The sequence below is a fragment of the Gopherus evgoodei genome, chromosome 11 (genome assembly GCF_007399415.2).
Source record: "Gopherus evgoodei ecotype Sinaloan lineage chromosome 11, rGopEvg1_v1.p, whole genome shotgun sequence".
Lineage (NCBI taxonomy): Eukaryota > Metazoa > Chordata > Testudines > Testudinidae > Gopherus > Gopherus evgoodei.
The window spans coordinates 21,844,720-21,872,157 of record NC_044332.1 but is presented as its reverse complement, the minus strand read 5'-3'; the positions used below and the strand labels follow the sequence as shown (position 1 = coordinate 21,872,157).

Genomic DNA, 27,438 nt, shown 5'->3' with positions numbered 1-27,438 from the left:
CCCCCATAGCCCAGTGGCTATGAGCCGTCACCTGCAGTGTAGAGACCCAAGCTAAAGTCCCTGCTCCAATGTGAGGACTTTAGCTGGTCTCCCACATACCAGGTGAGTGCTCTAACTAATATTTATACGGGGACCAGTTCCTTCTCCTCAGTTTGTGAATGATGCCTACATCCCCTTGCAAAATCTACCCAAAGTGTCATTATTTTGACCTAAACTATATGGCAAATTTGTATAGAATTCACAAATAGTTTCTGACAACCTGATGAACTGCATTTTGCAGCAAATACACTATATGTCTGAAATATTTTGCCAAGTTCTAGTTCAGAAGTCTGATCATCATGTTAACTTGTATGGAGGTTGGGTTAGTTACAAAGAGCAAGTTGTCCTCAATGACTGAAAAGACCTCTAATGTGTTGGTTACAATGTTACAGGTAGGATTTACAAATGATGGTAGAAATCACAGCTGCAGATTATTGAGCCCTACATTAATGCTGGATGTACTCTAGATGACTCTGAATGGTAAGTCTTATAATCTGATGGTAACTTCACTGGCCACAAAACAGAAGCAAATGTTCTGAACAGACTATATTATGGTAAGAGTCTAATTTTGTTAAGTATGACTTTCTGATGGCAGCAGAAATGCATCTGCGGCATGGATTTTTGTTTCAGGAGCCCACCAAGGCCTCTGTCTCCTATCAAGTTTAAAGAACATAGGAAGTACAAATTTTTGATTATGCCTGTTATATAACTTCCTAGCTGCTTAAACCACCTTACAGTCTGGGCTGATTCTTACCTCAGTCACACTAGTTTTACACTAATGTCATTCCACTGACTTCAAGAGAGTTACTCTTGATTTACTGTAAGCAGCAGCAGAATAATCAGGCCCCCTGAATATAACTCTGCTCCACCTTTAAGCAACCAAATTGTGTCAGTTCCTTGTGTGGTTTCCTAACACAGGTTTCACTATAATTTCAAAGGCAAAGAAACCACTTTAACAGAGATAATCTCTCCTACTACAGGTAATTGAGTATGTTGTGCTAAAACGGATAATGCTTACAAGATCCCTAACCTCCGAATCCGCGGACGTGCCTGCAAGACTAATTTGCCATCAACACAGCGTTCCGAGGATTTGGCTTTCCACAATCGGGTTTGTTACAGAATCCTGGATAACGACAGTGGCAACCCAAACTGGCTTGCCACAAGAGAAGGTAATGAACGGAGTTTAACAAGTAAAATGAGACACAACAGGGGTCTGCTCCTACGCCTGCTCCCAAGTCAAAGGCAAAACTCTTATGGCAAAAGTATGGGGAGCTAGAGCTTCACAAGCTCTTTCTATCGAAGTCGTTCATATTGTGCCAGATCCTGCCACCTTTACTCTTGCTAAATAGTATTAATCAATAAATACTATTACTATTTATTTACATCAGTGGGACTGTTCATGGAGTAATACACTATACAGTGACAGAATTCGTCGATGGAAGTTTATTTCTTCAATTTGAAGTCTCAACCAGCTGTGGTCAGCTCCAATCACTATAATAGAGTCTCTGCCCTCTCCATCCCATCAGGTGTCTCTCGTTGCCTATCTTACATCCCCTCCTGAACATCTGGCTGTTGCCTGTAACTCCAGCTGGACTTTTCATCATTCCTACTAACCCTCCTTCCCAATCTCTGTTCTTTGTCTTCACCAACAACTCCAGTCACCTGGTCCTGTAATCTTAGTATCAAACTGACTCTTCTCTTAACTTGTCCCCTCATATCTAGATTCTCACTAATTTCCTTTCCTTCTCTTTCTTTGATATCACCAATAACTACCCTTTCCTCCTGGTACCCACTACTAAAGTCATTGTCCATGCCCTGGTCACCTCTTGCCTTGATTAGCATGCCCTCCTTCTGTCTGGCCTGCACCCTGCCTCTAGTCTGTGGAAAGTATGTCTGCGAATGTAATTTTCCTTTCCCAGGACTCCAACAATGTTGCCTTCTTCTTCAAGTGTTGTCCCTGTGGGTGCTCCACTTCAGGTGTTGGTGCGTCCCAGCACCATTGATCAGAGATTTTTGGTATCACTGCTTAGTTGTGACATGCGTGCACAGTAGCCGTCTCGTGGCAGCATTGGAGTCTCATCTAGCATGCACATGGCCCTTTCAGTTCCTTTTCAACCATCCTCAGCTGTAGACAGAGCTCAGGGCAATGTGGCAGCTTCTTCCCCTGCAGATAGAAAAAAGAGATATTAGATACTTTTAGATAAGTTAGTTATAGTTCTTAGCATAGTCAGTAGTTAACTTGTTAAAAAAAAATTATATTTGTATCTCCCACTCCCTGCTCCTTTTGGAGAACTCTCTGAGACATGCCTGGGTCCTCAGGCTTTAAAAGATGCAGCTCCTGCTGAGAAGAGATACCAAGATCTGATCGACACTCGCTCTGTGTGAGATGTCTTGGTGAATCACTCATACCCCAAAAGTGTGTTGACTGTAACAACCTGAAGACGAGAGCCTGGCATGACAGGGACCTCTGCCTCAAGATGATCCTAATGGAGAAATTGCTACAACTGAGCCCTGACATGGGCCACCAAAAGTCCCTATCTAATGGCTCTCCAACCAGTTCAGAACCGACGAAAAGCACAGCTGAGTCCTCTAAAGAAAAGAGGAAGTGAGTATCAACCTCTCTGCAGAGGAAACTGCACAAAAAGAAACGGTCCCCTGCTAGGTCATTACCTTCGGTTCCAACCAGTCTCTCGAGTCAGCTCTTACAATTCACCTGGCACCTCTGGCACAGGCCGTACCACTGAGCCCCAAAGTACCAATAACGGAGTCAAGACCTGCCTCCTCCGTCAGCACCGCCTCATCTGGTTGGGCACCATGATATCACCTCGATGGGTGCCCCGGCACTGACAAAGGTGAGCCCACAAAGTGGCGGCGCACTATTCAGCTCCTACAATAGCCTTGGCACTGCCTCCATGGGCACTGCAGGCAATTCCTACACAGAAGGAATATCAGTATCTTCGGTGACCCAATCACCACTTCTCGGCACCAATAGATCTCCCCCACGAAGCATCACCATGCAGCCACTTTTCCCACGGCACCATTGGTACCAAGCAACAGTGAGGATAAGGACCAAGATGAAGGGGACTTCTCCCCACAACACTCGTCTCCTATTCAATATAGGCCAATTGGAGGAATATTGAGAGTCAAAAGTCATCATAGACAGTCCACACATCCCTGGTATGGACAACCATGGATTTGTCTCTCCATGGCATTTCCCATGCTGTGGCCACCATGGGACACGTGGGCAGCATATAGAGCCCACTATGCCAGAACCTCATCGCCATCCAGAGGCAAACTTAGGTCTTAAGATTTACAGTTCGGTTCAGTGCCTCTCAGCACCCTGCCTATAAAAATTGTTCCAGCACCCCTGCTCTCGAGGTACTAAAATCCCTTCAGAGGTGAGCAAAAGAGGAGAATCTATGCTCAGGAATCCCCTTTTATCAAGAATCACCCTCAGTTATGATCACAAGAGATGCCTCCTTGATAGGTTGGGGTGCACACCTCGATCATCACACAATCCAAGGCAGATGGTCACTAGCGGAGACAGATTTTCACATCAACTTATTGGAACTCAGAGGGTACGGAGCCTGCCTTCATTTCCTTCCACTCATAAAGAACAAGATTGTATGGGTGATGATAGACATATGTTCTACATCAACTGACAAGGGGGAGCACGATCCCACGCCTATGTACCGAGGCCATAAACTATAGAACTGGTGTATTCATCACTACATCGACATCTCAGCCTCCTACCTTCCTAGATGTCAAAATACCACAGCAGATGCTCTAAGCAGATGGTTCTCACAGGAACACGAATGGGAAATGAATCCCATAGTCCTATAAAATATTTCAAGGATGGGGCTTTCCCACCATCGACCTATTCATTACATCTCAGAATCACAAATGTCCATTATTCTGTTCAAGAGCTAGATTAGGACCTCAATCCTCAGGGGATGCTTTTTTCCTCACATGGGACACAGCGCTCCTATATGCATTTCCACTAATCCCACTAATCCCCAGTGTCCTGCACAAAATACAGAACGATAATGCCAAAATCATACTGATAGCCCCAGCGTGGCCCAGACAGACCTGGTACATGACAGTTTGCACTCCATGAACTCTCCCATTGAGACCAAATCTCCTCTCATAAGCCAAAAGTCAGATCCTCCATCGAAACCTGGAGAAACTCCATCTGAAAGTGTGGCTCCTTCATGGTTCCAACAACACGAATTAACCTGTTCAGAACAAGTCAAACATGTTATTAAACAGCAGACGTACATCCACACACAATACTTACCTTTAAAAATGGAAAAGATTGTCCATCTGGAGTCAGAACAAACAAATCACTCCAAACACTATATCACTGCCACTAGTGCTAGAATACCTCTTAGAGCTAAAAAACTCAGGACTATCCACGAGCTCTATAAAGTATATCTTGCAGTGATCACCACTTTCCATGATAAAATGGATGGATTCTCGGTGTTTGCATACCTGACCACCAAACGGTTTCTCACTGGCATACAGAATCTCTACCCAGAAGTACGCCAACCCATGCCCACTTGGGACCTAAACCTACTTCTCAAAGGCCTTACTAGGCCACCCTTTGAACCGCTGGCCACTTGCTCCTTGCAGCACCTCTCAAAGAAGGTGGCACCCTTGGTTGCTAGATGAGTGAGTGAGATTGGTGGATTAGCCATAAGAACACCTTATACTGTCTTCTTTAAAGACCAGATCACATTGCAACCTCACTCCAAATTCTTCCCAAAAATAGCTTCACCTTTCCATATCAACCGACCTATTCATCTCCCCACATTCAATCTCAAACCACACAGAAGAACACAGGAGACCATGTTAAACATTCTAGATGGTCGACGAGCAATAGCATTTTACCTGGATAGAACTAAATCTTTCCACAAATCCCCGAGACTCTTCGTCTCGAGAACATGATCCAAGGGCTTTGCTATATCTACGCAGAGACTATCTAAGTGGATCTTGGGCTGCATCTGCTTATGTTATCAAACAGATAAGAAAGAGCCACCAATGGGGATCAGATCCCATTCTACCCGATCCATGGCAGCATCCATAGATTTTCTGAACAATGTACCCATCTCAGAGATCTACAGAGAGCTGCTACATGGGCCTCAGAACATACTTTCATTAACCACTACACAATTACGCTAGACTGACAAGCTAATGCTATACTGGATGTAATGGTCCTCTCCTCCACTATGCATACAATTCCAAAGTCCCCCCAATTATTGTGGACACTGCTCTACAATCACCTGAAATGGAGCACCCACAGGTACAGCACTTGAAGAAGAGAGGGTTACTCACCTTGTGCAGTAACGGAGGTTCTTCAAGATGTGTCCCCCTGTGAGTGCTGCACTACCCACCCTCCTCCCCTCTACTTTGGCGTTTGATACAAGCACTCTATAGTAGAGAAGGAACTGGAAGGGGGCAGGCCACGTGAACGCTAGATGAGACTCCAACAGCACTGCAAGACGGCTACTGCACACGTGCATCCTGACTGAACACTGCTACCGAAAATCTCCAGTCAGCAGCACCGGGACACACCGACACCTGAAGTGGAGCATCTGTAGGGACACACATCTCGAAGGTGAGTAACCCTCTCTTCTCCCCACTTCTTCCCCCCATTGACTTTCTGTACTTTACCACATCCCTTGCAAGCTTTTTGGCCTCACCTACAAGGCCCACACAACCTTACCCTACCCTATGTTTCTACTCTAATTTCCCTATCCCACTGCCTATGCCCTTCCCAGCTCTCAGGCCTTGCTCCACCCTTTGCTTCCTTTTCCTGCTCTCAGATTTGTGATTCCTATAAAGCTGCATCCTACACTTATGACGATCTATTTCTCTGCCATGAGACTTCTCTTTCTTCCTTCAACTCCCCTCTTCAAGCAGCCTGTCTTCCTTTTCTCTCATCATTAATAATCCTCTCATCCTCCCTGAGCTTTTGTCCTGTGTGTGGCCTGATACTGCAAGCCTTACTTACACTGAGTAGTACTTACACATCTGAGTACTCCCACTGAGACTACTCCGGTACATAAGTACTACTTGGTGTGAGTAAAGCTGACAGAATCAGGCACTTTGATTACCAGTTCTTTAGGACAGGAAATGTGTCATTAAATATTTGTAAAGTACTGAGTACGCTTTTGGCACTACATAAATATTTTGTATCCGCTTATTCACCTTCTTTTTCAGATCAGGGAGATAAACATGTACAAAGAAGTTAATCTAACTCCCTTCAAAGAAGAGCTCGATGCAACAAACCTGGTGAAATGCTGGAAAGAATGTATGGAGAAGTCTGAATACTACAGCAGGAAAACAGCTGTAGAAGAATTTAACAAGCAAAATTACTGGAAGAAGAAAGGGATTGCCATTATTCCTATGAAGTTTTCAGTTGGATTTAATGCTACACAGTACCATCAGGTAAGCTTTGGAAGTGCTCCCTTAAAGACGTAAGAGCTCCAGCTTTCTTAAAGTATCTAGTAAGATAGACCCAAGTCTAATCACCAATTCCTTTTGGAAGGAATGTGCCAGCTCTATGTAGCTTGCTGTCCTCTCGCTAACCACTGCTATAACCACTTAACAACACTCTCCTCCCATAGCCAGGAGTAGATCTGTGGATTCCTGATTCCAGCATTCTACTGCTGTCTAGCAAATAATTGTCTAACTCACTAGCAAAATGTGTATCTTGCTGCTTCTGGTGGCTTGCCCACAATAAGCATAACAACTGCTTCTTTAGCCGAAACCGTAGAGGCTTGTGCTGGGAATCTGAACGTTCAAACCCTGCTGATGATCTTTGTGGGGTTCCTTATAGTTGCAAGTGATGTAAGAGTCTGATTTTTTGCAGTTTTGCTTTATGTAAATTACATGGTCACAAAATATCCTTCACAATAGGTTTGATCTTCTTAAACAACCCCAAAATATTCTAATCTATAAGTTACAGTGCAATGCACAACAAAATCCAGGTGTTTCACATTTCACTCATTTCAGCTGCTTGTGTCACAAGTTGGCAAGTTTGCAGGTAGAGAGCTCTGAGAGAGTTGCAGATAATTCACCCCACAATGGCTACAGTAAAAGAACATTGAGGCTGTGAGTTACATACACAAATGGGGAAATTCATCCTTGTGCAGAGTATCAGTACAAGATTAGACATCATTAAGTTTCACCTGAAGTCTCAAAATAAGGCTTAAATAGGACTTAAATAGTTCCTTGGTCTTGTGCTGACTTTCTGCACGGGTTGAATTTTAGCCTACCTTCCTCAAGGACCAGCAGCACAACATCAAACACTGCTTCCTTCTCTTTTGATTGGGAATGGAGGGGGAGATGGAGTTCAGTGCTAAAAATTCTTCACAACAGAAGTGAGATGATGAGTAGGCTCAGTCGTCCAGTTTCACAATGATTAAAAAAACCTGTTAAAAAAATAAAAAAATAATTGTTGAAATGAATGATTGCAGTCCTTGCAGAATTCCAGTTTCCAATAAACTACTTCGCTAAATGGCTCCTCATCCTCAATTGCTAACTGCAAGAAACTTGCTGTTATCAGACAGCTGGAGGACTCTCTCACCCTCTTAACAACACCCTGATTGCCGTGCCCTCATGGAGTGAAATCTGACTCCATTCCTGCACTTGTTGGTACATCCCCTTGTTAAAAAGGGCTATGATGTTAGCATCAGTCTTAATTAATTAAACAATTTTCTGTCATTTTTCTTAGGCTGCAGCTCTGGTCCATATCTATACAGATGGGTCTGTGCTGGTGACTCATGGTGGAATTGAACTGGGACAAGGAATTCACACCAAGATGTTGCAGGTTAGACAGGAATTAACCATTTGAATGAAGATGAAAATACGAGAAAGATATGTGATTGTATCAGTAAAGAAGGTGAATGGCACTCAGTGGTTCTGCAGGGAAACCCTACAACAGCCAAGGTCAGGATAGAGGCTCAGGTTGAGGTTTATGTTGCGTTACTGCTTTTGAATTATGGGTAAAGCCAAACTTCAGGAAGGCATAAGTTCAGAGACTAATGCCCAGATCCACAAAGGTATTTTGGCACCAAATGTACAACACAGTAGATGACAAGGACCAAAACAAGGGGGAGACACAAATTATTCATGCAGGAAATTAAAATGATGTGGGGTTAATTCCTTCAATATAAATAGCTATCTCTATAACCTCAGCACCAAGATTCTGCACTTCTGGTATAAATACCTGTAAACCATAAAAGTGTGGAGACACCAAACGTAGGTAGAAAGTAGGTAACTTTGGGACTGAAATTAGGTATGCTGATGAGGTATATCTATGACAATGCAGTGTCACATTGTAAATTGGGCATATAAACTTACCTAATAATTTCAAATGATTTGGTTAGGCAGAAAGAAGGGTGAGAGTTCAAATCCAATAGAGAAAGAGCTAATCATTATATTTAAGATCTGGCCCAAAATATTCCATATGCAACAAAAGTCAACTTAGAGAGAACAGCTCATCTGGGAAAAGATCTGAGATAAAAAACGCTCCAACCCACCCTATATCCACCACCTTCTCCAAGAAAAAGGTAGGAAAATGTAGGATATAGAAGAATAGTATAATTTAACTGTTCCCAGCTGTCTCCACCTCTTACTAAGTCAATTATATGTATGTCATCAGGGTAGATTTGTAAAAAAAAAACAGCAGTTGAATAAGATTTCAGTGATTGGCATTGTCAAAGTAACACTAGCCATCCCCTATCAAGCCTGATCTTGTGTAGACATAGCAATGCTAGTGCTCTTTTTCTTGAGTCAATGCTATTTATTCTCAGTGGAATTGGATATCGTTTTGTTTACTTTACTTACAGATTGCCAGCCGTGAACTGAAGGTACCACTGTCATATGTACACTTTTGTGAAACAAGCACGATAACTGTGCCTAATGCAATAGTCACAGCAGGATCGATTGGCTCAGACGTCAATGGAAAAGCAGTCCAGGTTACATTTTTTATGAATTATTACTATTTTTATTGCTTCTTTCAAATAATGCATATTGCTCTGAATGTTTGCACATTATTCATCATTGTAGTTTCTGAGCACCACTAATAAAGCACATCAGTACCCTTGCCTGAGTCTCTCTTGCTTGTTTGTCACATGAGCAGTTTAAGGCAGGGCAAATTACTGAACTAGTGCTAGCTCACAACTTTTTCCTCTCTGCTTTCCTGTATCAGATCTAAAGATGCTTGCACAGGATTTAGTCAGAGGAATCGACTGGTCCTTGTATCACCATGGATACTTAAACATAAGCTGATAACAGAGTCCAGGATGTATTTCATGTGCATCTGGTGAAATGATTACTGTCAGAATGAAACACCTTTACTTTTTTATGTACTTTGGGCCTGCTCCTGCTGGCACTATTGTACATTGACCAAAGCTAGTGAAATTATATTGGTGTAAAAATCAGTAGGAGATCAGAGTCAGGCTCTTTGTCTTCTACTTGGTGATGGCTTCAGTTAAACATGGGTGTGCAAATGGGTTAGTTTCACCAGGACAGACACCAGTGCTGCTCATTGATAAGCACTGCTTTTGTGGCTGGCCAACTAGCAGAACACAGAAGAGGGGTTTAGATGTTCATGAGGGTAATGGAATGATGGTCCTCAGAATGACTCTCTGACACAAATCAAACTCACCTTGGACAGCCTTTGGTTGAAGGCAGCATGGAGCAAGAGTGGGTAAAAGCGGACTGGAGAGTTACCTGGCAGGGTATCACTGCCATATTAAAGGCCATAGTGTTTTGAAATTTCAAAGCAGATGTTGTTGCTGCTGCTGTTGTTGAATTCATCTTCTTTTCTCTCTTCATTGTTTCCCACCTCTCTCCTCTCCAGAATGCTTGTCAGATTCTTCGGAAACGCCTGGAGCCCATCATTAATAAAAACCCTGAAGGGAAATGGGAGGACTGGGTCAGTGCTGCTTTGTACATGACTATAAAATGTGGGCTGATAAATTGTGGGCTATACTACAGCATCTAGCAACATCCCTGAGTAGGGAGCAGCGTGGGGAGCTCAGGAGGGATCGTGCCTCAGGATGGATTGTGCAGCCTGCTCCCATCTGATATGACCGGCAAACTCCTGAAATAGTCCCTGGCTCTTGCATGGGGTGCCCTTGTGCCGTCCTCTCCTATGTATCCAGACAAGGGGCCAGGATTAACCTGGCATTATATAGGACTGGGATAGGAGCTGAGGAGTGTTGTCTATGTATATAGCAGCATAGATGCATCAGCTGTGCAGTATTCATCAGAAATCAGTCCTGGAATGGAAGGCCATGCAGCAGTATTTGGATGGGGATGGTGGTAGCTGTGACTGCATTCCTACATATAACCTTGTGAAAATCATGCTGTTCTATTTAGTGATGACAAAACATTTATTAATGGATGTACTGACATATAATGACCATTCCCAAAATCTCCAGACCATGTCATCATCATTATGTCCATTGCAGAATGAAGTCCTCACCAGAGGGCTACAATCCAAAGTACGTCTCCCCTGGAATAGGTTTGGCTAGTTAGGCCTGCACTGGATACCACTTCATCTCTCCATCACTGCTGCTCACTGCTATGGATGCATCTACCTTGTTAGTGTCCATTACACCAAGATCAGCTTTCTCCTTCCTCTTCTTGCAGCATTTCCCAGCACATCACTACTGCACCATTGGCATAGACTTCAGGCTGTTCTTCGCCAAAGCTTTCCTTCTAATGCTTTTTCACCTGCCTCTCCATGCAGCTTTAACTACACCTACTTCATCTTCTTGGCAAGTGCCTGAGCATCTGCCCTCTAGGACACAAATACCTAATAAAAACTCACTTCTCTTTAAACTAAGATGCAATTGGTTCTGCACAATTGTTCAGGCTTCTAAATTATTAGTAGCGGAAAATATTTCTAGTATGGCAGTGCCTAAAGTCCCCCATCAGCATTAGGGTCCCATTGTGCTGGGTGCTGTACAAATCTAGAAAAGAGACACTCCCTGCCCTGTGGAGCTAACAGGTTAAAGAATGCTCATCATACATACTTTGGGGGAGGGTTGTTCCTTCACCTTCCCTTACTGGTTTGAAATAGAGTGTATCAGATTACTTATTCTGATTTATTCTGATTTTAATTCATTAACTAACCACTCCACTGAAGTTAGTAGGGTTATGGATTTGTATCAATGTGCATAAACATTTTCTGATTAATTAAAGTCCGAGTGAGAGTAGCATGGTCTAGTAGGGTGAGAACTGAGAATGAACAGTTCTAAATTCTCATCACGGCTCTGGTGCTGACTCCCTCTGTCACCACCGGCAAGTCACTAGGTCTGGTCTGTGTTAGAAATGAACTTATTTAAAATGTTACACTAGCACAACCCCCTAATGCAGATGCAGTGAAACTGATTTAAATCGTGCTTACTGCAGTAACTTCCATTCTCTGTTGTTTGGATTTCTGCTGTCCCATTCTGTATCCTAGTGCTCCCCACTGTTACTTTTCTTTTTAAAAAATATTTTGTATTTCTTTACTTAAATTTCTATTCACCTTTAACACTAAATGTACCTATTGCAGATTACTGAAGCTTATGATCAAAGTGTGAGTCTTTCAGCTACTGGCTACTTCAGGTAAGGAATGCTGTTAGTCTTTCTGAAATTACTAGCATCAAGGATCATCGATGTGGACCTTGGGGGTTTGTCAAATGAGGATAAAAGTCTCCCCTCTCAGCCTCTCCAATCCTTTCACTCTCCCCGTTTCCTTCTCTATTGAAGGCCAAATCCTGCACCTAGCACAAGTTCACATAAACAGGCTGCATGTTGGGCGATGGCAGGGGCCAGGGAAAGATAAGTCTCCTCCCCAGGCCATGCTCACTGGCCACTGCTGCATCTCCCGCTCTGTGCTAGGTGTTTGGAAGATGGGACCGTGTAATTTTCTGCACAGCCTCCCACCATGATGGGACACAGAAAACCTACTTGAGTTGTGCTCCATGATACCTAGGAGTCTGGGCCACCTTCTGGCTCTCTGTCTCCTTGTGTGCAGCAGAAACACAGCAGTGCTGCAACACTGAGGCCTTCTTCACCACAGCCTGTGAAAACAGCTGGCTTGGAGCAGGATATTAACCTGGTCTTGTCACATAATTTCCATGATAATCTGCTCTGCAACTGAGAGGGTGGTGGTGGTGGTGGTGATCAAATGCCATTGCTCACTCAGTCTGAAGGATGCTCTTACTCCCACCAGAGGCTATATGGTAAATATGAACTGGGACACTGGGGAAGGCCAGGCTTTCCCATATTTTGTTTTCGGAGCTGCTTGTTCTGAAGTGGAGATTGACTGTCTGACAGGAGATCACAAGGTAAATGGTGCCTTTATGTACACATTGGTTAGATTCCTATATCTCCCTCCAGAGCTACACTGATGTAATTTTTCCTCTTGCTTTTTTTGCTGAGAAGGGAGAAATGGCATTCATTGCATGTTCTCAGGACAGTGTCAAGATAACTCTAAATGGCACTGTCATTCTCAGTCTCGTTTGTTAACATTCTAGAAAGAAGGTCTGGTGCTAACTAATGAGACTAAGGATGAGAAAGTCCAATAGAACAGAAGATGATAAAGAACAGTTTAGTATATAATATAATATAATATAATATAATATAATATAATATAATATAATAAATAAATTAATAAACCACCTTCTTTTGTGGCTTTTAAGTGAGACTTGATAGACTGAACCTGCCCACAAGGGCCAATTGTGCGACAATATATGCCCAGTTAATTAGTAATGATCCCCTATTGCACATGGTTTTATTGAAGCAATCTAAGGCATTGCCACATAAAGGGGACAATATAGAGGGGCACCAGACAAAGAGCAGTTCCCAAGGGCATTGGTTTTGTGTAATATGGAGACAGCCAGAATGGCTCCAGTGATACTGAGGGAAGCACATTCAGGAGCGGCAACTACCATGCCTCTCACAACTCATTGGAAGTGTCTGGCACCATGGATGGGGCTATTCCTCCCCCACACCTTGTGCTACTCATGTCCAGACACCTTCTCCCACCAGTTAGCAGTGCAGTGGGAGCAGACACGATACCTTCTTCAAGTATAGCATAGTGGCCACTTGTCTGGTTTCCTTCTTCAGGCACAATGCCCCTTGCAGCACTTCTAGACTCACAACCTAACACAGGCACTAGCTAACCACAATCCAAACCTTGGGCTTCTACCAAGAGAGCAAGCAACAAATTCATTCTGGGGCTAATGTTCCCCCTGCTCCTTAACTCAGCCTAGGGTGCTAATGTTGTGTTTCAGTTGCCATATGCTCATGAGTGTTCACCAAAACCACTTCAAACAGATTAATCCCTTGTCAGTCTAGGGCCTTTGAAGCTTGCTTCTGTGCTTCAGAATAAATCTGCAATACTTTGCTGTCACCATGGAATATTATTTTATGGCATGGTGTATGCATTCTTTAAAACCTGCTATTTTTATTGCTTGTAAAGTATGTACCCATAACAGTTTATATTTGTTTAACAGAACATCAGAACAGACATTGTCATGGATGCTTGTTTCAGCATAAATCCAGCTGTAGATATAGGACAGGTATGTACCAATACTTCCATATGCACGCTTGGCTGTAGATGTTAGTGATAGCATTTTCTTGCACCAAAATACTTTCCATTAAGGGAGCCATTCCAGCATCCACTGAAGTCAAGAGGAGGTTATCCATTGACTCTAATAGGTGTTGGATTGGACTTGGAATTAGGCAATATTTGCTTTTTGTTGCACGTGTTAATGATAACAAGTTAAGTGGCCTGCTACTGCAACATGCTGAACATTTTCTGAAGGGTGGTGAGTGACTGCAGGTCCTGTAGACTTCACTGGGAACTGAGCCCTTGCAGAAAGCACTCAGCATATCACAGGATTAGGTCACTAATCCGTCTTGTTGTCTAGTCTTCATCTTCACCTCATCCTACACAGAAAGCAAAAATAATTCCTGAAGGCCAAATCCTGGTCCCATTTAAGTCAATTGCAATACAGTTTGACTTCAATGGGACCAAGATTTGGCAACAAGTTTTCTGGTAGTGGTAATAAAAATCAGAAAAATGATTTTTCATTATGAGGGTGAGTGGGTGGTTGTTAGTTTGTTTTTAACATCCTTTCCATGCCAATGTTGGCACACAGCAGGGAAATCAGTCTCTTCCATTCCTCTCTGTCATTTGCTGCTACTTCCATTTGCTCGGTGGTGTTGAGATTGACTTTCTTCTTAAAGTTTCTTTTCGAAACCCTCATCTCCTCACACCAGTTGGTTTCCACTTGACAGTTAGTGTGGGAGTCTGTGTGTTGGCATCTAGTGTATACGGCCCAAATATGTCCAGCGCTTCCTTCTGATTCTGGTGGAAATGAGCTGCTTGTTGGTGATTTCTCAGATCTCTTCATTGGTGATGATGACTTTCCACTCAATGCCAAGAATCTTTCATAGAGAGACAAGGGGGTCAGGTAATAGCTCTTATTAGACCAGCTTCTGTTGATGAGGGAGACAAGCTTTTGAGCTTAGACAGAGCTCTTCTTCAGATCTGGGAAACTAAGGCCATGTCTATTTTACACAGTTAAGTCAACATAAGGCAGCTTACGTTGACTCAGCTGTGGCAGTGTACACACTGCAGTGCTCCTCCTGCCAATTTAACTATCCTGCTATGCCTACATTATAAAACCACCTCAATGAGAAGTCTCTCACAATGCCTTACTGGAGACAAGCAACAAACCCCTCCAGATGCTTTTACCATTCAGTACAACCGCATGTGGAGACCTACATACAGCCAGATTGCATGATTGTTCCCAGAGCTTCTCATGAATCACAGAGAGAGAGGCACCAGCCTAATTCCCCTCCAGCTCCCAGCCTTGTACCACCGGAATATACCATCTTGCACTGCTCAAGAGTCAAGACCTTTTCTTGAGCAATGCAGGTTTACTAATTGGTTCACCACTTCATCAATGGAAAGTGGACATACACCAGCCTTTGTAACCTGAGCAGATTTACCAAACACTTCAGTCAAACTCACTGGTAAGGATAAACATTAGACTAAGTTTATTGATTACAAAAAATGGTTTTTAAGTGATCATAAATGATAAGTCAGTAGTTACCAAAGGAAAATAAAAGATAAGTCTTTTAGACACAGTCTAAATTCTCAACCCTATTAGATGGGGCAATATCTTGACTAAGCAGTTTTTCTCACCCCACTAGATACTGCACATTGGTTACAGTCTTTCATATGCAGGCTTTCACTGTTAGCCTTGGGATCAATCTCCTCAGCTCCAGCATTCTCATTGCCTTCAGCATGGGTAGGGGAGGAAAAAGGACAAACCATGCGGCTTCTGTTCTCTATTTTATATCCTCAAGGCTCCTATGTTTCATCAAGGGGAGAGGGAATAGTTCAGTGGTTTGAGCATTGGTCTGCTAAACCCAGGGTTGTGAGTTCAGTCCTTGAGGGGGCCACTTAGGGATCTGGAGCAAAATCAGTACTTGGTCCTGCTAGTGAAGGCAGGGGGTTCAGGGCCGGTGCAAGGATGTTTCATGCCCTAGGCAAAACTTCCACCTTGTGCCCTCCCCTGTCCTCCGCCCTGAGGCCCCCTGCCGCGGCAGCTCCCCCTCCTCCCCCCTGAGGCATGCCCCCCTCCCCCGCGGCAGCTCCCCACCCTCTGCTCTGCAGCACCCTCCCTGCCCCACCTCCTCCCCGAGCACACCATCGCTGCTTCACTTCTCCCGCCTCCCAGGCTTGCGGCGCCTAAGCTGATTGGCGCCACAAGCCTGGGAGGCGGGAGAAGTGAAGCAGCCATGGTGTGTTCGGGGTGGGCGGGCAGGGGTGGGGAGTTCCCTTACTTGCTGCAGGCTGCCCACCCCGTGCCCCAGCTCCCTCCACCTAAATGCCGGCAGCGACTGGGGCAGCCGAAGATCCAGCCGTCACAGTCACTGCTGAAGAAACCTGCCCCCCAAATCCTAGCTCCCTAGGCGACTGCCTATGTCGTGTAAATGGTTGCACCGGCCCTGAGGGGGCTGGACTTGATGACCTTTTGAGGTCCCTTCCAGTTTTAGGAGATAGGATATCTCCATTAATTTAATTTAAAGCATGAAGGTATTTAAGAAGCCAGCTCAAATCATTCCTCCTTCATAAGCATTGAGGTCTTGAGCAGTGCAGGTAAACAACGCACATTACAACAAAGCTTAAACTTGTTCTTCATAATAATTTTAAAAACAACAGTAGCTGCCTATTTAATTTTAAAAACAGCAAAATATCCACCTCCCTTTCCATTTCTTTTAAGGAGTCATGAAGTTTAAACCTCAGTGTGACAAATATGCTTGCTTTGATCTGCTTAGCTCTTGGAAGTCCAGGGGCTACGGACTGCTGGCCCTGTGCTGTCCAGGGTTCCCAGGGACAGCTCTGTCCACCATTAGGGAATCCCCCCCCCCAAGAACCCCCTGTAACGTTTCACAAACCCTAGTTTGGGAACCACTGATCTAGTCTGACCTCCTGCACAATGCAGGCTACAGAATCTCACCCACCCACTCCTGTAACAAACCCCTAACCTATGTCTGAGTTATTGAAGTCCTCAAATTATGGTTTAAAGACCTCAAGGTGCAGAGAATCCTCCAGCAAGTGACCCATGCCCCACGCTGCAGAGGAAAGGAAAAAACCTCCAGGGCCTCTGCCAATCTTCCCTGGAGGAAAATTCCTTCCCGACCCCAAATATGATGGAACAATTTACAAGACCCCTAATTTTTGGCTAGCCACTCAGATTAAAAGAGGTAAAGCTGTCAAATAAAAGTGTCTGACAACTTTTCTAGGAAGAAAGGTCAATTGTCCTCCACAATTCCTTTTTCAATGTGTGTTAGATTGAATTAATTATTTATATTACAATTCTTGGGCAAATTCTTGGTCCTGTCAGTACAGCCATTGAAATCAGTAGGCCAGATTCTGCTCTTGGTTACACCAATGTAAATCTAAAATAACTCTACGGACATCACTGACTTCATTCTGGATTTACACTGGGGTAAAGGAAAGTAGAATTTGACCCAGTGGGAATATTTGTGTGAGTACAACTTGGTCTCATATAGATTCATAGATTGTAGGGCTGGAAGGGACCTCGAGAGGTCATCGAGTCCAGTCCCCTGCCCTCATGGCAGGACCAAATACTGTCTAGACTATCCCTGATAGACATTTATCTAACCTACTCTTAAATATCTCCAGAGATGGAGATTCTGCAACCTCTCTAGGCAGTTTATTCCAGTGTTTAATCACCCTGACAATTAGGAAGTATTTCCTAATGTCCAACCTAAACTTTCCTTGCTGCAGTTTAAGCCCATTGCTTCTTGTTCTATCCTTAGAGGCTAAAATGAACAAGTTTTCTCCCTCCTCCTTATGACACTCTTTTAGACAACTGCTATCATGTCCCCTCTCAGTCTTCTCTTTTCCAAACTAAACAAACCCAATTCTTTCAGCCTTCCTTCATAGGTCATGTTCTCTAGACCTTTAATCATTCTTGTTGCTCTTCTCTGGACCCTCTCCAAATTCTCCACATCTTTCTTGAAATGTGGTGCCCAGAACTGGACACAATATTCCAGTTGAGGCCTAAGCAGCACACAGTAGAGTGGAAGAATGACTTCTCGTGTCTTGCTCACAACACACCTGTTAATACATCCCAAAATCACGTTTGCTTTTTTTGCAATAACATTACACTGTTTACTCATATTTAGCTTGTGGTCCACTATAACCCCTAGATTCCTTTCTGCCGTACTCCATCCTAGACAGTCTTTTCCCATTCTGTATGTGTGAAATTGATTGTTCCTTCCTAAGTGGAGCACTTTGCATTTGTCTTTATTAAACTTCATCCTGTTTACCTCAGACCATTCCTCCAATTTGTCCAGATCATTTTGAATTATGACTCTATCCTCCAAAGCAGTTGCAGTCTCTCCCAGTTTGGTATCATCTGCAGACTTAATAAGCATACTTTCTATGCCAGTATCTAAGTAGTTGATGAAGATACTGAACAGAGCCAGTCCCAAAACAGACCCCTGTGGAACCCCACTTGTTATACCTTTCCAGCAGGATTGGGAACCATTAATAACTAATCTGAGTTTAGCATTTGTCTTTGGCCCAGTTGCCATGGAAGGAAAAGAGCCAGTTAATGTTGTAGATCTAAAAGTTTAGTTGTATTCACATTTTTATCTTTTAATGTGAATGAAAATAGAAATTGTGTACATTTTTTCCTCAGATTGAAGGTGCCTTTGTTCAAGGAGTTGGACTTTATACAATGGAAGAAATAAAGTTCTCCCCAGAAGGAGAGCAGTACACTCTGGGTCCAGATACGTATAAAATCCCTGCTGTCTGTGACATACCTGAACAGTTCAGGGTTTACTTGCTGCCAAACTCCCGAAACCCAATTGCCATCTACTCCGCCAAGGTAAACAAGCCAACTGTGCTGTATAAAGTCATAGCAAGTCTTACATGTTACCAAAGTGCATGTGTGGTATTTTAAAAGTGCTTTCCAGCTGTTGCAATATTACAGGTTTCAGAAATGTTCCCTGTACTTAAAATGGGGAACATCACAGGCACCAGTAATACCTTTAGAACCAGAAGGACCTTTATAAGTTCACCTGCTGTGAGAAAAAGGGTAATTTTCATGCATTAATTTATTTTGATTTTTTTTGTCTCTCTTCTTATTATGTATTTGTAAAATTATGGTAGTACTTAGAAAACCTCATCTGAGGCTGAAACTCGAGTATGTACAGCATCTGGCACACACACATAATAAGAGACAGAGCCTGCCCTGAAAGAGGTTACAATAAACAAAGGGTGGTAGAAAGGAAGAATTATCTCCATTTTACTGATGGGGAAGTGAGGCAAAGAGAGGTTAAGAGGCTTGCCCAGTGTCTCACAGGAAAAAACAGAATATAGATCTTCCATTGTCTTATCCACAAGGAACTTCCTTCATATCCTTTCCATCTTGTGCTGTAAGGATAAATTCACCCCTGTGTAGAGCCAACCCAAGGTTTATGCACCAATTACAACCTCAGAATAGAGTTTAAGTAGGCCTTGTGCTGGTAAGAGATGCAGATGTCCAGTGCCCTAACCTAGTATCTGGAGGAACTGCATCTGAGACATGGGAATTTCCAGGAGAAAGTTCACTTTGGATGCCTACTAGGGATAAATATTTTTAATAGCTTAGAGCAAATAGACATTTTCTAGTGGAGATGATACTAGAGCCAGAAACCATCACAGTTCTTTGGAGAGATTAAACAATGCAAACTTTATCCATTCAGGAACTGGAATAGAGAAAGGAAGGCTACCTAGTTCTGTTTCATCATATACAATGAAATCCACTTAAAAGGAATTTGGATAGATTGGAGGTGTATTTATACTGAAAGTTCTGAATTGTTTCATTGCTTTCATTGCTTTGCAGTGTAACAAATGCAATCCAAGTCAGAGCGAACCTTTGCTTAGAGTGGAGATGTGCTATGAATTTTTAAAAAAATATGAAGCAAATCCTTGTCCTCAACTCTTCTATGTCTTGGAGTACTCAGAGCCCTGAGGAGATTTATTGTGTCCAGCTGTGTTGATATAAAACGTAGTGTCTGAGCCAGCTCTTTAGCAGGCCTAGCACCATTGACATGAATTGGACAGATCTTCAGCTTGTGTAAATCGATGTAGTTTCAATGGAGCTATCTCAATTTGTACCAGCTAAGGATCTGGGCCCCTGTTGTCAATCAGTTTCTAAAGCAAACCTATGTGTCTGCCTTTGTTCCCTGCCAGGGAATAGGCGAGGCAGGGCTGTTCCTGGGATGTTCTGTGTTCTTTGCTATCTGGGATGCAGTGGCTGCTGTGCGGAAGGAAAGAGGATTAACTGGGACCTTCACCCTGAACAGCCCTCTGACGATTGAGCGGATTCGAATGGCCTGTGCCGATAACTTTACTGAGATGGTAATGGTTTTTTAATTAATTCTTTGGAAACATTACTGGGTTAGTCTCCTCCTCTTCCTTACGTCATGTCTTGATTTTGAAGTATTCTGTATTCACACAAATTCGTCATTGAGCTGCATCTTTTTTACGTACTGCATTACACTCACTGGAGCCTGCATTCTATTTAGTTTACTATACTTCATTCTATTTTTTTTTTTTTGCCAGTGCAGGATATGCTGACAGCTAGAGATGAGAAATCATAAACTGAGGGGTTGGCTGAATCAGGCTCTGAACCTACCAATCTGTTCAATTTCCTCACTGATAATGACTTGAATTTATATAGCACCTTCCCTCCAGAAGAACCCAAAAATACTTTACAAATTATGGGCTGACTTTGGGTATGTTTACACTACGGAATTATTCCGATTTTACAGAAACTAGTTTGTATAAAGTCACGTGCACGCGGCCACACTAAGCACATTAATTCAGCGGTGTGCGTCCATGTACCGAGGCTAGCGTCGATTTCCAGAGCGTTGCACTGTGGGTAGCTATCCTATAGCTATCCCATAGTTCCCGCAGTCTCCCCCGCCCATTGGAATTCTGGGTTGAGATCCCAATGCACGATGGGGCCAAAACAGTGTCACAGGTGATTCTGGGTAAATGTTGTCACTCAATCCTTCCTTCGTGAAAGCAACGGCAGACAATCATTTCACGTCCTTTTTCCCTGGATTGCCCTGGCAGACGCCATAGCATGGCAACAATGGAGCCTGTTTTGCCTTTTGTCACTGTCACCGTATGTGTACTGGATGCTGCTGATAGACGTGGTACTGCAGTGCTACACAGCAGCATTCATTTGCCTTTGCAAGGTATCAGAGACGGTTACCATCCCTATTGCACGGTCTGCCATTGTAAATTGGCGATGAGATGATGGTTATCAGTCATTTTGCGCCGTTTGCAATTAGAAATTGGTGATGACTGTCATCAATCCTTTTGTACCGTCTGCTGCTGTCATGGGTGCTTCCAGCTGGCCTCACTGAGGTCGGCCGGAGGCGCATGGACAAAAATGGGAATGACTTCCCGGGTCATTCCCTTCTTTATGTTTTGTCTAAAAATAGAGTCAGTCCTGCCTAGAATATGGGGCAAGTGTACTAGAGAACCAGAAAGCACAGCTGCTCCGAGTCAGAGCCCCAGAGATCCCGCAGAAATGATGAGCTGCATGCCATTCTAGGGGGTGCCCCTGCAACAACCCCACCTGTTGCTTCCCTCCTCCACAACCTCCTGGGCTATGTGGCAGTGTCCCCCCATTTATGTGATGAAGTAATAAAGAATGCAGGAATAAGAAACACTGACTTTTTAGTGAGATAAAATGGGGGGGAGGCAGCCTCCAGCTGCTATGATAGTCCAGGCAGGACATTAAAGGGTGCGGGGGAGAGGAGCGCAGCCTCCTGCTGCTATGATAGTCCAGGGAGTACAGAATCTTTTCTTTAGACATGAAAGGGGGGATGGCTCATGGAGCTCAGCCTCCAGCTGCTACGATTAGGATGGTTACCAAGTGTTTTGTACTGTCTGCCGAGAATGACAGGGAATCATTCCCATTTTTACCCAGGCACCCCTGGCCAACCTCACCGAGGCCAGCCAGGAGCACTCATGGGCTGATGATGCCGATGGATACCAGTCATTTTGCACCGTCTGCCACTGGGAAGGGGATGCTGGTGTTCAGCGCTGCAGCACCCCGTCTACCAGCAGCATGCAGTAGACATAGGGTGACATTGAAAAAAGGCGAGAAACGATTTTTTTCCCTTTTCTTTCAGGGGGGAAGGGTGTAAATTGACAACATATACCCTGAAACACCTGGGAAAATGTTTTTGACCCTTCAGGCATTGGGAGCTCAGCCAAGAATGAAAATGCTTTTTGGAGACTGCAGGGACTGTGGGATAGCTGGAGTCCTCAGTACCCGCTCCCTCCCTCCATGAGCGTTCATTTGATTCTTTGGCTTTCCGTTACGCTTTTCACGCAGCACTGTGCTGTGGTCTCTGTCTATCATAGCCTGGAGATTTTTTTCAAATGCTTTGTCATTTCGTCTTCTGTAACGGAGCTCAGATAGAACAGATTTGTCTCCCCATACAGTGATCAGATCCAGTATCTCCCGTACAGTCCATGCTGGAGCTCCTTTTGGATTTGGGACTGTATCGCCACTCGTGCTGATCAGAGCTCCACGCTGGGCAAACAGGAAATGAAATTCAAAAGTTAGCGGAGCTTTTCCTGTCTACCTGGCCAGTGCATCTGAGTTCAGATTGCTTTCCAGAGCGGTCACAATGGTGCAGTGTGGGATAAAGCTCGGAGGCCAATACCATCGAATTCCGGCCACACTAACCCTAATCTGACATGGCAATACCGATTTCAGCGCTACTCCCCTCGTCGGGGAGGAGTACAGAAATCGGTTTAAAGAGCCCTTTATGTCGATATAAAGGGCTTCATTGTGTAGACGGGTGCAGGGTTAATTTGGTTTAACGCTGCTAAATTTGGTTTAAATGTGTAGTGTAGACCAGGAAGTCCCTTGTGTCATTTCATTTACTTCTATAGCATTACACAAGTAATGAATTTGTTCCTATACAAGTATCTATATTTACAGTGGCTTCCAAATAATATCTGTATGGACCTTAAGGTGTTGGCTTTAAACTGTAAAGCTCTAGGGCCTGGTTCTCTCAGATCATCTCATTCTCTGGCTGATACTCTGGCCTTTTTTATCACTGGTGATTATCACATTCTGGATTGTATAAGAGACTAGAAGCAGGGTTTCTTTGGTGAGAGTCCTCAACTGTAAAATTCATTCCCGACTTTAATTCATCAGAGCCTAGATCATGTTATATGTCTCCTTTGTTCTCCCAAGCTTTCTATGTGGGGTGGAAGGGAATTGAAGGATGTATTCTGTCACAGTAGGACAGCATTAATTTCTGTGGCTTTGCTGGAGGATTATGTGGCATGACTCAATATGCCCCCACTCCTTGCCCTCCTATTCCACTCCCAAACCCCAAAAGTGCAAAGTTCCCAGGGTTCACACAGAAAGGCTTCTGTATGGTTGGAGGGAGAGGTGCATGATGCCGCATTGTGCCCCCACCTGACAGATTTGGGCCATTTTTGCAGGTTTTTCTGCTGCATTAATCGCCCTCTGTGCTCTAAACGTAGAGGGATGACCTGGCCCTGATACATCTGGCCTTGCTTGCCGAGAATGTGTGTCCATTTATAGCCTGCAGGAAAAGAAATGGAGTAAAGCATGGACACCAACTACATAAATGGCAAAGGCTTAGCCACCATCCTAGCCAAAACCTGTATCCAAACAGTAAAGCAAATCTTTAAATTAATCACCCTTTCCTGGGATGGGAAAACTGGCTCCGTTTTGTTGCTTGGGAGCCATCAATCCAGACTATGATAAATGCCTTTATTTAAAGCTTTCCCCTTAAATCAGGGTCTTGTGGAGTATGTGTTTGCAGTCATAACTTGTCAGTGTCAACTGAGGAGTCTCTCTGCCTGCTTAGCATGTTCTGAACCAAGCTGGTTTTGGTGGCACTATAACAGTAGAGAAAACTATCCAGACAATTCCCCAGCAGGCTTAAAGGGCAGATCAAACCAGACACAGATGGAATCTGCTCACAACCTCTGCCCTATCCAATCTTGGTGTTAGAAAAAGGCGATGATGATGAGTGCACTGGTGAGCCACAGAGCGAGGGCCATTGTGAAACACCAGGAACACATTGCCAGCACAGCTGCTGAGCACAGGGCCATGCAGAAATTCTGCTTGGCCATTCTGTGGATGATAGCACAACCTGACCCTTTTTGCTTCCAACTTTCAAACCCTTGGAAAAACATACCAGTTTCACTACTGTGCTTCCAGTGGAAAAGAGGGGGATAGGGACTTACACAAGAGCACGTTGCATGATGAAACAAGGAGCCATGCCCTCTTCACTCAGGATGAACTACAGTAGGCATGGAGAAACAGTCCAAAGTCCTCTGTGCCACTGAAGCTCCCAGCTGGGGGCAGGAGGCTGGCCAAAAATGTCAGTATGAAGAAGCTGCTGTGGGCAGGCAGACACAGTGAATCCAGTGGCCCAGACTGTTTGATCCAGGGGCACAGAGGGGCAGCATCTGAAAATAACAGTCCTGGTGGGGCATCCTTGCAACGCCTTCGGCTGCCTGCAAGTTAGGGGAATTAATTCCACCTCTGCTTATTTCCTTGCACAATGTTAAATGTAAGCCATACTTATAGAATGGTGGATTTTATCCTAGAAAGCAGTAACTGAGAAATATTTGGGAGACGTGGTGGATAATCAGATGAACATCAGCTCCCAGTGCAACCCTCTGACCAAAAGGGCTAATGCAATTCTTGAATGGACAAATTGGGGAATGTTAAGTAGGGGCAGAGAGATTATTATACCTCTGTATTTGGCACCGGTGCAACCACTGCTGGAATACTCTGTCCAGTTCTGGTGCCCACAATTCAAGAAGAATGTTGATAAATTGGAGAGGGTTCAGAGAAGAGCCACAAGAATGATTAAAGGATAAGAAAACATGACTTAGGGATAGACTTAGGGATAGACTCAAGGAACTCAATTTACTTAGCTTGACAAAGAGATGGTTAAGGAATGACTTGATTACAGACTGTAAATACCTACATGGGGAACAAATATTTGATACTGGGCTTTTCAGTCTAGCAGAGAAAAGCATAACACGATGCAATGGCTGGTAGATGAAGCTAGACAAATTCAGACTGGAAATAAGGTATACAGTTTTAACAGTGCGAGCAATTAACCATTGCAACAATTTACCAAGGATCATGGTAGATTCTCCATCACTGCATATTTTTAAATCAAGATTGAATGTTTTTCCAAAAGATGCTCCATGAATTATTTGGGGGGAGCTCTATGGCTATATAGGAGGTCAGACTAGATGATCACAATGGTCTCTTCTGGCCTTGGAATCTATGAATTACTTAGGTTATTATTATTACTTATTCTACAATGATGCCTAGAGGCTAGAGGCTGTGACAATTCTTGTTAACCCCGTGCTGCCAATGTAGGTGAGACTTGCTTGTGCACAGCTGGGTGTCAGCTCCCTGACAGCACTAGCCTGTTAGTCACCCAAACGCTCTCCTCTGGACTATTACAGCCCTTGCTTTGCTTTGCAGGTTAACAATAGGTGTACCCAAATCCCCAAGCTCCTTTGAAGTGTTTCCTTGTAGTGTCTAGCCTCTTCTCCACTGAAACCCACAGAAATACCTAGGCTGCTGGCCACAGAGGAACAGTGTACGCACCAGCTTGAATGACTCCGCTCAGGATCACAGCATTTAGATGTATTGATAGTGAAAACAAGTATGTTTATTACCAGAGATTCAAGAGCTAGTGAGTAAGGATAATGGAAATGAAAGATTACATATAAAGCACAATCATAACATGCTTTCTAGGGACTAAACTATTAGGTTAATCTCCTGTCCAATGAAGTTTAGCTCACTCAAAGCCTTGTGCGCTGTCCTCCATCAAGACTAGTTGTGATGCAGTTTTCATGAAAGTAAATCCACTTCCCGTTTACTTCCGAGGTGCAGGATGACGGGGTATCGTCTTTGTTTGAAGGCCAGAAGAAGGCGTTCAAGAAAGATTTATCTGAGAATGTGGTCCCCATGCAGGATGGATTGTAATTGTTTGATGATACCTTGTATGGATTCCATTATAGGGCAGTAGGTGACAACGAGGGATGGACAGTCTTGGGAGGTTTTTTAGATACAGTTGCTGCACACAGTAATAACTAGGCAGTGTGAGAAAAATCCATTGACTTGGAAAATAAATGTCACCAAGGATAAGGACATTTTTACAGGCAAATTTTTGTTAATTTCTTTTACTTGCAGATATGCTCCCTGCAAAAATGTGAATGCAATTCTATATCTATATACCCTGATCCTATAAACTTCATGGCAGTGGAACCAAAGAACAGGAAGGGTCCTTGGTTCTTTTCTAGGAGGGCTTCTCACCCACCCTCCTGCCACACAGCTCCAGTCCTTTCTCAGCCTCTTTACAGAAGTCTCAGTTCCCTGGTGTTAATAGGGTATTCAGTAGTGTCCTTCAAGGCTGGCAGTCTACCCAGGACACAGTATTAGCCTGATTAATTTAATTCCCATTTGCTAATGCCCAGACCTACTTCCTGCAGCCTCAAACTTACCTTCAGAAAAGATCTGCAAAAATTAAAATGGCACCAGCACTGCCATTGCAGTGGGGAGGGATTGAGTCACAAAGGAAAAGACAGGGTCATTGAAGGTTGACAGACCAGCCTTCACCCGTGCTGTTTGTGCAGGAATTTCAGTCATGTCTACCATTTAAGAGCAATCCCTTTAGCACATACAATTCAACTTGTTTTGGCCAGAGACACCAAGTCTGTGGGCCATATTTTCTCCTCTGAGATTTCCTTCTGATGGGGATAAAGCAGTGGAAATCCCACTCCTTTTGATATCAGAGGCAAGGGACTTAAGGCAACACAAGATAATGAATCTCCTACCATACCCATCTAAACCCTGCATGAAAATTCAGCTTAGTTTATCTTATGTGGCTTCAGGGGGAAGCATAAGTGTGGGGGCGGGAAATGGTGTTGATGAGAGAAAGCTGATTTTTGTGGCCCCGTCATGCTAGGACCCTGCAGGGCTTTCCCCCAGTAAGTTATTGCTGGTGAACATTAACTCTCATTCCACACCTTCAGACTTTCCACAGGGGAGGTTGGGGCTAAGCATAAAAAAGGAAACCAAGACAGAACAGTTCCCAGGGCAGCCATCAGACTAAACCATGGAAGGTCAGACTCTGCACTGATGCCCACCCCATCACTCTAAGAATTCCCTTAGATCTGTGCGATTCCCCTGCATGACCTCTGTGGTTTAATATAAGCCACAGTTCCACAGACAACCAGTCTCTACTCCCCTCGCCGCCCCCAGTCACATGATGTAGTGAAAACTCTGCTGCCAATTTTTCTGTCTGACTTCGGCTCTTTGGCCTATAGGCTCATCCATGAGCAGGCCTGAGCTGTCTGTGTTATTGGAGATTGATTTTCATTAACTATGGTTATAAATCTTCAACAAGCTACTTAAGGTCATGGTTGATTTTACAATCTATTATAATCAAGGTGTGAAAGTATGGATTAGTCTAGACAGTGACATTTACATGGATAAAAAGAAAACATTTTGGGACCACAGAGTTTGAATTACAGTGACTTATCTCTTGTTTAATAATGTCAAACTTAACAAAACTATGATTTTTTCATTTTTTTTTCATTTTAGATTCCCAAAGATAAGCCTGGAACCTATAAACCTTGGGCCATTGACATAGCCTAATACTGTATCTTCCAAAGTATGAAATAATTATGTGACAGTTTCCATCACTGTTGGTTTAAAGCACTCCAAATGTAGTAATAAAATATTTGATTTA

At 43.7% G+C, this 27,438-nt stretch overlaps 2 protein-coding genes across 2 annotated transcripts in view; both read left to right on the top strand.

Annotated features, from left to right (window-relative positions):
* Positions 1-517, top strand: part of LOC115659417 (aldehyde oxidase 1-like) — a 173,056-nt gene extending 172,539 nt beyond the window's left edge. The window contains exon 56 of the mRNA XM_030579494.1: positions 432-517. The gene's annotated coding sequence lies outside the window, so the exon portion shown is untranslated. The remainder of the gene's footprint in view (positions 1-431) is intronic.
* Positions 507-27,438, top strand: LOC115659851 (aldehyde oxidase 2-like). The gene is given in 14 exon segments (XM_030580558.1): positions 507-519; positions 1,029-1,106; positions 1,109-1,141; positions 1,144-1,208; positions 6,262-6,489; positions 7,778-7,873; positions 8,895-9,023; positions 9,911-9,985; positions 11,615-11,667; positions 12,278-12,392; positions 13,563-13,628; positions 18,297-18,485; positions 19,835-20,002; positions 27,291-27,438. Coding segments are annotated over 14 exon segments (1,362 nt in total). The 3' UTR covers positions 27,345-27,438.